The following is an 11,976-nucleotide window of genomic DNA, read 5'->3' as shown; positions in this document are numbered from 1 at the left end:
AACTAAAGGGAACAACACTATCAAATAAACATCTAACAACAGGAAAAAGACAAGACATGGTGTTCGCTCAAATCTGGGAATAACACGACAGTTAAAGAGGCTGTACAGCATTTTTGACAGGAACAATTCGTTCCCACCTTGTAGGACGAATAAATTATTTAATTCAAAAATCATATTAATGGAATCTAATTGCCCTTCAACCACCCCCCAGCCCCCCTCTCTTTTTTTCCGACAGCTTTTGTCCAACTCACTATCTCACCTTAAAAAATACCATGGGTATTGATGAGTACATACCTAAGGGACAGACACCCTGAATGTTTCTCATTAGTGATCAGGAGAAAACTAGTTCTGAACAATACGCACAGTCACCAGACTTATGCATTCACAAATGAAAAAGACAATGGCACTATATAAGGGGGACGAGAAGGAACGACAGCCAAAAAGCAGGAGAGGAAGGACAAGAAGATAAGGAGAGAAGAGAAAAGAAAGAAAGATGGCTCGCCGATCCCAGGGTACCAAACTCCACTTAGCAGGTGAGATGAAACGTGTGTGTTTAGTCCGTGTGAGAGTTTTTGATGGAGGCAAGTTGACTAAAGCCAAACCTCTCTCTCTCTCACCTCTAGTTCTGTGTCTAGTTGTGTCCTGTCATGCCATTGGCCTTAGTGACCTAATGGAGAGAGCTTCCCAGCGATCAGACAAGCTTCACTCTCTCAGCACTTCCCTCAACAAGGACCTGGTCAGTAACAACCATCCCAGTTAGCACATTTGGTTGCTTGGAAGTTGTGGGAACGTATGTTTTTGGTTTCACATTGGTTTAGGGAACGAAGCCATGCGTTTCCTGACTGGTAAAACGGAGCGTTTTTTAAACGTTCTGAGAACAGAAGTGAAAATGTTGCCTGTTCTGGGAATGTTTATCTTTAGTTTGCAGGGAGGTTCTGAGAATATTTAACTCTGGTTTATTAAAAGTTTTCCTGGGAGGTTTTATTAAAGCTCTAAGAATGGAAATTATATGTTATTTGGAGGTTTTTGAATAACTTCCTTAACTTTCATTGAATATTTCAATAACACTTTCAGATTATTTTGGGTAAACTTATTTGAACTCTAAGCACAGATGGGACACATGGAAATGCATTTCCTTTGGCATTCATCATGCTACATTTTTTATTTATTTATTTGACACGGCATCAGTGCGGTTCAAACCTATAATCTTCCATCCTCTATTCATGGAATTAGTCCACTGCGCCACCAGGATGGAGCTAATATGCCATGTTTTTTTTTTACACATACAAAATTCAAACAGAATCCATTTCTAAAGGAAACAAGCACTCATTAAGATCAGGTGTGGCCAATTAGTGCGTGCAGCCAACCCACCTGAACATGATTTTAGATAGAACCATGAGGAAACCTGTAGGACACATTATGCTGAAGAACTGAAATTAACGTTCTCTGAACTATTTGAGAATATTCTCAATACCAAACCAGTTGAAGAATGATAGAACATTACAAAAAGTTTTATTAAATGTAACCATGTTGGAACTTTTAGGAAACGTTCTATAAATGTGCTGAGAATGTTCCAAAGCCAAACAACTATCCCGCACCATTCCCAGAAAGTTGTAGGAAGGTTAATAACCATGAACGTGTGCGTATGTGTATCTGTGTGTATACCTGGTCTGTTTGTGTTCAATATGTATGTATTGTTCGTTAAATGAATATGTTCAGAGTATTATGTGTCAGAGTATGTTCAACTTGAGTTAACCTTATTTTAACCACTTTTGTGCCGTTCCACCTCTCTCTCTCAGGACTCTCATTTCCCACCAATGGGACGAGTGATGATGCCACGTCCGTCCATGTGTCACACCTCCTCACTCCAGACACCCAAGGACAAGGAGCAAGCGCTCAGAGTATCGGTCAGTAAAGCTCTGTGCTCTGCTCACTCATCTCTTTCATCTCTCTATTATTTATAATCTCTCCCCCTTCTCTCTTTTCCCAGTCTACCTGCGTGAACACTTCATTGATCAAATCTACAGCCCTGTCCTGCAACAACCTCTAGCCCTTAGGCACAGATCTGAGAGGATTGGAGAGCTGTGAGCAATATGCAGCCAGCAGTCTTAGATTAGTGGAGTCTTGGAGATGAAGGAAAGAAGACAAGGAGAGGAAGCCCCCTAACTCAGATGTACCCTTCCTCTCCTCTCTCTCTGGGTTTGTCTCCTCCCTGTGGTATATACACGTTAGTATTTACCCCGTTCTAAAAAAGCAGTGCATTTAACAACCTGCACAAGGCCTTCCTTGACTAAACCCCCAATCCCTACTCCTACTCCCTTTTTGTCAAGCCTGATTAAGACCTTTGGGTTGGAGCGTTGCACTCAGTAAAACTGCAGGAGCATTCTACAGTGTGCAGGATCAATCGACCTTTCCTTCATGACTTTACCCATTGTGTTCCTCAGGAGAATGAGCTGATCTCCCTGGCTCGCTCCCTCCTTCTGGCCTGGAATGATCCCCTGCTGCTGCTCTCCTCTGAGGCGCCCACTCTGCCACACCCCTCCAATGGTGACATCAGCAGTAAGATCAGGGAACTGCAGGACTACTCCAAGAGCCTGGGAGACGGACTGGACATACTGGTCAACAAGGTGGGTGACTGACAATGTTTATCTGTGTGTGTGTGTTTTCATGTGAAGCATTCCAAATTGTACATGTACTAGTGGTTTTATTTCAACAATTGAACACTGTGTGCAAGGTGACAACCTTTTTGCACTATCTTCTGCTTTTTTTAAATGTCTCCCTTTCTCTTTCTCTATATAGATGGGCCCCTCCTCCCAGTACATTTCTTCAATGCCCTTCAAGGGTGGAGACCTCGGCAATGACAAGACCTCCCGCCTCATCAACTTCCACTTCCTTATGTCCTGCTTCCGCAGGGACTCCCACAAAATCGACAGTTTCCTCAAGGTCCTTCGATGCCGGGCTACCAAAATGCGACCAGAAACATGTTAGGAGAAAATGTCAGCCATTTTGGTTCGGGATTGTTCTATTTTCAAACTGATACAGACAGAGCCAAAATGGGTTAGCCGTTTGAAGGAGAACTCAGGGGATTGGTTTGATTTTGTGACCTCATGACTAATGCTCTCTGTCATCTACATTACCTTTAGACTATTCATAGACTATACATTATATTCAACACCTGTCATCTGAACCACATTTTACCAGTGTAATATACAACTCAAGAGGTTTATGTTCTGTAATGTATTTCATCAACAATATTCAACGTAATATTGGCACTTATAATCATGATCTTCAATGATTTATATAGATAACAAAAAGCATCTCTCCAAGTCATTCTTACTAGATACAGAGGGCTAAGTTGATAGTTGACCAATGACCATCATGATAACATTTGCACATTAGAATACAATTTCTCAAGTCACTTACAGAACTTCCCTTATACTATACACAATGTACTGTTTCACTAAATACCAAATAAAATCTATATTGCATTATAAAACATGAGTACTTGCAGTCCAACCAGAACTGTAGATCACTTTAAAATGTGAAACCGGGTTCAAACTTTCTGCAGGCACTGTGTGTGTACTCAATTACATTGTTATTACTGTACAGTAACATACTGTAGGTACTGTATATGTGTATATATATATATATATATATATATATATATATATATATATATATATATATATATATATACATACATTTGAGAGATGGCCGTGCACAAGCAGGCTTTCAAAACACACAGACCCTCAGAGGCTCTCTCTGTGAGAGAGCAATGCAACAGCGGGGTGTAAACCTGACTCCTCTCCTGGTCGATCTGTAAACCGACACCTGCTAGACATATTTAACAGCTCTGCTCTAGTCAAGCAGGCATGAAGCAAAATCAGAGCGCAACCAAGTAGCCTACCGTGTCAGCGCGAGTTGACATGTCAGACTATGAAGTGTCAGTGCAGCAGCTCAATGATCTGTGTGCCAACGGTGACGGTTACTACAGCATGCCAACACACCATGTTGACGAGGTGTTCCCCAGGATATATGTTGGAAATGCGTGAGTTTCATTTGCTTGAGTTAATGTGTATAAGGTTATTCGATCAACTTTGGTCTTGGCAACACTTATCTGAAGTTAAATATGAGGTATTAGTATTATGATATTAACATGGAGTATAGCCTAAGTGCATCCACTGGCCTCAGTCATATACACTGATTGTACAAAACATTAGGAACACCTGCTCTTTCCATGACATAGACTGACCAGGTTAATCCTGATGAAGGCTATGATCCCTTATTGATGTCACTTGTTAAATACAAAAATAATGATTTTTAAGCCTGGAGACAATTGAGACATTGATTGTGTATATGTGCCATTCAGAGGGTGAATGTGCAAGACAAAAGATTGAGTTACCTTTGAACGGGTTATGGTAGTAGGTGCCAGGCGCACCGGTTTGTGTGTCAAGAACTGCAACGCTGCTGGGTTTTTCACGCTTGACAGATTCCCGTGTGTATCAAGAATGGTCCACCACCCAAATGACACACCCGAATGTCATACTGTATAGCCAACTTGACACCACAGTGGGACGCATTGGAGTAAACATGGGTCAGCATCCCTGTGGAACACTTTTGACACCTTGCCCCAACGAATTGAGGCTGTTATGAGGGCAAAAGGTGGAGCAACTCAATATTAGAAAGGTGTTCCTAATGTTTTGTACGCTCAGTGTAGTTACATCTGATAGCCAATAGGACTACAGCAGCCTATGTTGTGAAAATAATTTGTTTTCATTTTATTTGTTTATTTTATCATCCTGATTTTTAAATTAAACATTTATTGACAAAAGCCATACTGAAACAAAACTGATTATGTAACAGTATAGCTTCCGTCCCTCTCCTCGCCCCTAGGGCTCGAACCAGGGACCCTCTGCACACATCGACAACAACCACCCTCGAAGCATCGATACCCATCGCTCCACAAAAGCCGCGGCCCTTGCAGAGCAAGGGGAACAACTACTTCAAGGTCTCAAAGCGAGTGATGTCCCCGATTGAAACGTTATTAGCGTTATCACCGGCAACAAGGTTGCCTATGGGCACAAACCCACCGTCGCTGGACCAGATAGGACTTGAAAAAAGTGCTCTTCACTGACGAGTCGCGGTTTTGTCTCACCAGGGGTGATGGTCGGATTCGCGTTTATGGTTGAAGGAATGAGCGTTACACCGAGGCCTGTACTCTGGAGCAGGATCGATTTGGAGGTGGAGGGTCCGTCGTCATGGTCTGGGGCGGAGTGTCACAGCATCATCGGACTGAGCTTGTTGTCATTCAAGGCAATCTCAACGCTGTGCGTTACAGGGAAGACATCCTCCTCCCTCATGTGGTACCCTTCCTGCAGGCTCACCCTGACATGACCCTCCAGCATGACAATGCCACCAGCCATACGACTCGTTCTGTGCGTGATTTCAGGAATGTCAGTGTTTGCCAGTGTTTGCCATGGCCAGCGAAGAGCCCAGATCTCAATTCTATTGAGCACCTCTTGGACCTGTTGGATGGAAGGGTGAGGGATAGGGCCATGCCCCCCAGAAATGTCCGGGAACTTGCAGGTGCCTTGGTGTAAGAGTGGGTAACATCTCACAGCAAGAACTGGCAAATCTCGTGCCATGATGAGGATGCACTGCAGTACTTAATGCAGCTGGTGGCCACACCAGTACTGACTGTTACTTCTGTTAGTCACATGTCTGTAGAACTTGTTCAGTTTATGTCTCAGTTGTTGAATCTTATGTTCATACAAATATTTAACCATGTTAAGTTTGCTGAAAATAAATGCAGTTGACAGTGAGAGGATGTTTCTTTTTTTGCTGAGTTTAGAAATTGGAAATTCAACAATGAGTGGTTTGGAAGGAATCAGTGGCTAACTGCAAACTTGCCTGCTGAGCAATCACTCGCCTGCTATTCAGTGGAGTGGGTGTGTGGTCCAAGTCTGGGTTTAAGGGTCTCTTTTCCAAGCTTATAAGGATAAACATTCAACATTGGCCATGCTGTCAATCCAGCACGACTTCTGCCGCGTTCAAAACAACTGGAAACTCGGAACTTGGGAATCTCAGACTTCAGTAAGTTCAAGACAACTGGGAACTCTGAAAAAAAAGAAAACTCAGACTGGGAAAATACGTTTTGAACAGTCATCCAACTCGGAATTCCATGTCGGGAACTCTGGCCTCATTTTAGAGCTCTGACCTGAAGATCAATGACATCATGATCTGACCTTGTTTTTTTCCACCAGAGTTCCCAGTTGTCTTGAAAGCACCATAAATCCAGAGAACGCCAGATTTTTGATAACAACGTTTGATGACAAAATGTTCCCACGAAAGACCGTTGCGCCACCTTCCTGTTGAAGTGACCCCAGCACAACAACGTGATCCAAAATGGTCTTGTATGCTGCTGCATAAATGATGTAATATGCCAGGGAGATATGTATAATGTAGCTAAGAAAGTAATACTAAGTGTATTTTGTGTAGTAAGCTGTTAGCTGGTGGTGCACATGAAGCCTATAGCCTGTTCTAGAGAAATGTAATCATCAAATATTGTAAGAGCTTTCATTGTCTGCTTATATGCCCCCTTTATTTGTCCTACAGTTCTGACTTGGTGTACATGGAGATTACTGTAAGAACGACCCAGGTTCTGAATTCTGTCTCTGTACATTTCAAAAGTGCTGAACAAATAGTTATTGACAACATCCGTCCTAGCTCGCTCATTAACGTCTTAATCGAAATTACGGACTGCCTCTTATCTGCTCGCTGTCCCCTTATGCCATAGTTTGTACATCTCCATTGTCAGTAGACACCATATTTGTCTAAGCAAGTTAGCCATATCAGCTATGTTTTTTTTAAAGGCAGTAAATGAGGCTGGATTAACTGTTTCGCTGCCAGACAAGGCTCTGCTGATAGCCAGGTGTAACGGTGGTAAGGATTCACTCCATGTTGCTGAAAATAAAATTGTTCTCTTGGGTCAGCTTTATGTAGGCCTTTGAGGGTTTGAGGGTACCGTTTGTCACCGTTACAGTGCAATTAATGTATTGTTTAGTGTTGTGTTGTGTATTGGCTTTGCTGGCATGCACCAAAATTCTTATTTTTTAAAGTTTTGCCCCACCAAGATTTACATGCTAAAATGGACACTGGTAATGGCACAGCTAATTACACACCCCTGTACAACTTTATACCACTTAAGAAAGTGTTCACACCCTTGACATTTCCATATTTTGTGTTAGAGCCTGATTTTTTAAAATAGATTCAATTTAGATTTTTGGTCACTATCATTCACACAATAAACCATAATATCAAAGAGTAATTATGTTTTTTTTTAAGTATACAATTTAATAAAAAATGAAAAGCTGAAATAAGTAATAACATAAGTTGAATAGACTCACTATGTGCAATAATATTGTGTTTAGCATGATTTTTGAAGGAGTACTTCATCTCTGTAACCCACACACAATTATCTGTAATGTTTCTCAGTCGGGGCAGTGAATTTCAAACACAGATTCAGTTCTTAGAGACTTATCCAGAAAGACTCACAGCTGTAATGGTTGCCAAGGGTGATCTACAAATTGTTGACTCAGGGGAGTGCATACTTATGTAAATGAAATATTTCTGTATTTCATTTCAAATAAATTAGCAAACATTTAGAAACATGTTTTCACTTTGTCATTATGGGGTATTCTGTGTAGATGGGTGAACAAATGTATGTAAGCCATTTTGAATTCAGGATGTAACAACAAAATGTGAAATAAGTCAAGGGGTATGAATACCTTCTGAAGGCATTGTATATGCCTGTATATAGTACCACTCTATGTTTGTAATGGTTATGACACCTACAGCACTTTGTTTTTTAGTATTGTGGCCATGAACACGATGCGTCTGAAGAAGCTAGGCATCACCCACATTCTGAATGCAGCAGAAGGCAACTCCTTCATGCACGTCAACACCAACGCGGAGTTCTACGCTGGCACAGGCATCACATACCACGGCATGGGCGCCAGTGATACAGACCACTTTGACCTCAGCATCTACTTCGAGGAGGGGGCGAACTTCATCGAGAAGGCCTTGGCACACAAAGATGGGAAGGGTAAGATAAAACCTTTCTGAGACAACGGAAAATGCACACCTGAGAGGTGCAGGCCGACGGAGCAAAACACTTAGAGCGATAGTTAGCCACCTCTTTTTCTTTTAAAGTAAAACAAAGATGGGAAGAGTAAGGTAACAGTTAATTGTTTTGGTGTGAGCCTCTGCATGAGATCAGTGGAACATAATACATTACAGTACATGACCTCATCACACTTAGATTATGAAAATGGGCTTTTGTGGTCTAATGGGATGACTCAGTTTCAACACAGTCACACCAGGGATGGATGCAGTCGACTTCAGAAGAATCAATTCTATTTTAATAGATTTTTGGCATCGTGCATGTAGAAACTGGAAATTGAGTTGAATTCAAATGCAGAATTGTCTCAATTTAGAAATATTAAATGAAATACATTTTGACGCAACATTTTATTCCAGTATTTTATGTAATATTTTATCCTTATTTGTTGCAATATTGTGTCCCGTTCTCTCTGACCTAAAACCCTTCTCCATGTCCCTCAGGTAAAGTGTACGTTCACTGCAGAGAGGGCTACAGCCGCTCCCCAACACTGGTCATCGCCTACCTGATGCTGCGCCACAGGATGGACATTTGGTCCGCCCTGTCCATGGTACGACAGAAGAGAGAGATCGGCCCTAACGACGGCTTCCTGCGCCAGCTGTGTCGTCTCAACGAAATGCTGGCTGCCGAAGGAAAGTTCTGGAACCAATGACGGTTTTCTTTCCCCTATACTCATACTCTATAAGTATGTACAGATAAACAGACATGTGAAAGTGTGTAGGTATTTAGGACACCTGGAAAGTATGTACCTTTAAATGTACACAGATACACACATTCACCGACTGCCATCCTTGTCTTGTAGGCTGGCTCAAGTATGGCTTGTCCTTTGATTTATATTCAGAAAGGCACTGTACACAAGTGCATTTAACCCAACCCCTCTGAATCAGGGAGGAACCCTCACACTCAGGAACAATGTTGCTACCATCCCTACAACTTCCCCTCCGTCTCTCCATCCAATTCCTTCCTTCACACTGCCAGTCTTTTCTAGCCTCTGTGCTGTGGAGCTTGCATCTGCTCGTCAAGGTGATTTCTAGAGAACCATTGAATGGTTATGTTGTCAAGTTTACTTTTCCTTCTGTTCCATTTGAGTGTCTAAATAAGAAATAGTTCTCATTTTGCTGTATCATGTTGTTTTTTTCTTCACATTTATGAGAAACTGTCATGGTTTACATATGGCCTACAGTCTTACTGAGATCATGCTATATTCTTACACACACACACACACACACACACACACACACACACACACACACACACACACACACACACACACACACACACACACACACACACACACACACACACACACACACACACACACACACACACACACACACGGCATGAGGACTAAACTAAGGCCCCTGACCAATCGTTTGTATGACATGCAGTCCTCCCAATCCCATCTGTTCTATAATATTATTTCACATCTTCCCACTGCTGGTAACACAGATCGTGACACACCAAATTAATGATTTATCCAATTCACTTTATTCACTGTTTTTTACGGTCTACGATGTAAACACTGCCAGAATGTGAAGTATATTTAATTACTTTTTAGTTAGTAGAGATTTATGTAGTATAAATATGGTTAACCTACAGTACCAGTCAAAAGTTTGGACTCACCTACTCATTCAATGGTTTTTCTTTATTTTTTATATTTTCTATGTTGTAGAATAATAGTGAAGACATCAAAACTATGAAATAACAAATATGGAATCATGTAGTAACCAAAAAAGTGTTAAACAAATCTAAATATAGTTTATATTTGAGATTCTTCAAAGTAGCCACCCTTTGCCTTGATGACAGTTTTGCACACTCTTGGCATTCTCTCAACCAGCTTCACCTGGAATGCTTTTCCAACAGTCTTGAAGGAGTTCCCACATATGCTGAGCACTTTTTGGCTGCATTCTCTTCACTCTACGGGCCAACTCATCCCGAACAATCTCAATTGGGTTGAGGTCAGGTGATTGTGGAGGCCAGGTCATCTGATGCAGCACTCCATCACTCTTCTTCTTGGTCAAATAGCTCTTACACAGCGTGGAGGTGTGTTGGGTCATTGTCCTGTAGAAAAACAAATGATAGTCCCACTAAACACAAACCAGATGGGATGGCATATAGCTGCAGAAGGCTGTGGTAGCCATGCTGATTAAATGTGCCTTGAATTGTAAATAAATCACTGACAGTGTCACACCTCCTCCTCCATGCTTCACGGTGGGAACCACACATGCAGAGATCATCTGTTCACCTACTCCGCGTCCCACAAAAACACGGCAGCTGGAACCAAAAATCTCAAATTTGGACTCATCAGACCAAAAAGGCAAATTTACACCGGTCTAATGTCCATTGCTAGTGTTTCTTGGCCCAAGCAAGTCTCTTCTTCTTATTGGTGTCCTTTAGTAGTGGTTTCTTTGCAGCAATTCGACCATTGAAGGCCTGATTCACACAGTCTCCTCTGAACAGTTGATGTTGAGATGTGTCTGTTACTTGAACTCTGTGAAGCATATATTTGGGCAGCAATTTCTGAGGCTGGTAACTCTAATTAAATTATCCTCTGCAGCAGAGGTAACTATGGGTCTTCCTTTCCTGTGGCGGTCCTCATGAGAGCCAGTTTCATCATCGCGCTTGATGGTTTTTACGACTGCACTTGAAGAAACTTTCAAAGTTCTTGAAATGTTCTGCATTGACTGACCTTCATGTCTTAAAGCAATGATGGACTGTCATTTCTCTTTGCTTATTTGATCTGTTCTTGACATAATATGGACTTGGTATTTTACCAAATAGGGCTATCTTCTGTATACCACCCCTATCTTGTCACAACACAACTGATTGGCTCAAACGCATTAAGGAGGAAAGACATTCCACAAATGAACTTTTAACAAGGTACACCTGTTCATTTAAATGCATTTCAGGTGACTACCTCATGAAGCTGGTTGAGAGAATGCCAAGCGTGTGCAAAGCTGTCAAGGCAAAGGGTGGCTACTGTTTAACACTTTTTTGGTTACTACATTATTCCATATGTGTTATTTCATAGTTTTGATGTCTTCACTATTATTCTGGAAGTCTTCTGGAAGTCTTCCGGCTAGCTTGGAAAGACAGTACCGAAGAGCCCTCACTGCTGCTCGATCATCCTATTTTTCCAACTTAATTGAGGAAAATAAGAACAATCTGAAATTTATTTTTGATAATGTCGCAAAACTAACTTAAAAGCAACATTCCCCAAGTGAGGATGGCTTTCACTTCAGCAGTAATAAATTCATGAACTTCTTTGAGGAAAAGATCATGATCATTAGAAAGCAAATTACAGACTCCTCTTTAAATCTGTGTATTCCTCCAAAGCTCAGCTGTCCTGAGTCTGTACAACTCTGCCAGGACCTAGGATCAAGTGAGACACTCAAGTGTTTTAGTACTATATCTCTTGACACAATGATGAAAATAATCATGGCCTCTAAACCTTCAAGCTGCATACTGGACCCTATTCCAACTAAACTACTGAAAGAGCTGCTTCCTGTGCTTGACCCTCCTATGTTGAACATAATAAACGTCTCTCTATCCACCGGATGTGTACCAAACTCACTAAAAGTGGCAGTAATAAAACCTCTCTTGAAAAAGCCAAACCTTGACCCAGAAAATATAAAAAACTATCGGCCTATATCGAATCTTCCATTCCTCTCAAATATTTTTGAAAAAGCTGTTGCGAAGCAACTCACTGCCTTCCTGAAGACAAACAATGTATACGAAATGCTTCAGTCTGGTTTTAGACCCCATCATAGCACTGAGACTGCACTTGTGAAGGTGGT

At 41.5% G+C, this 11,976-nt stretch overlaps 2 protein-coding genes across 2 annotated transcripts; both read left to right on the top strand.

Annotated features, from left to right (window-relative positions):
- The first annotated feature begins 444 nt into the window (after window positions 1–444).
- On the top strand, window positions 445–3,496 carry LOC129855737 (prolactin-2). Its single transcript, XM_055923717.1, has 5 exons — window positions 445–533; window positions 624–736; window positions 1,800–1,907; window positions 2,445–2,627; window positions 2,800–3,496. Exons 1-5 carry the CDS (start codon window positions 494–496, stop codon window positions 2,986–2,988), a joined length of 633 nt encoding a protein of 210 aa, XP_055779692.1. The 5' UTR covers window positions 445–493; the 3' UTR covers window positions 2,989–3,496.
- A 408-nt stretch (window positions 3,497–3,904) lies between these two features.
- LOC129855736 (dual specificity protein phosphatase 3-like) lies at window positions 3,905–9,292 on the top strand. Its single transcript, XM_055923715.1, has 3 exons — window positions 3,905–4,048; window positions 7,872–8,104; window positions 8,623–9,292. The coding sequence occupies exons 1-3, from the start codon at window positions 3,927–3,929 to the stop codon at window positions 8,829–8,831; spliced, it is 564 nt and encodes a 187-aa protein (XP_055779690.1). The 5' UTR covers window positions 3,905–3,926; the 3' UTR covers window positions 8,832–9,292.
- The last annotated feature ends 2,684 nt before the right edge of the window (window positions 9,293–11,976 follow it).

Source organism: Salvelinus fontinalis, chromosome 5, assembly GCF_029448725.1.
Source record: "Salvelinus fontinalis isolate EN_2023a chromosome 5, ASM2944872v1, whole genome shotgun sequence".
Taxonomy (NCBI): Eukaryota; Metazoa; Chordata; class Actinopteri; order Salmoniformes; family Salmonidae; genus Salvelinus; species Salvelinus fontinalis.
Note: the sequence above shows the minus strand (reverse complement) of the source record. Positions and strands in the feature narration are given on the sequence as shown.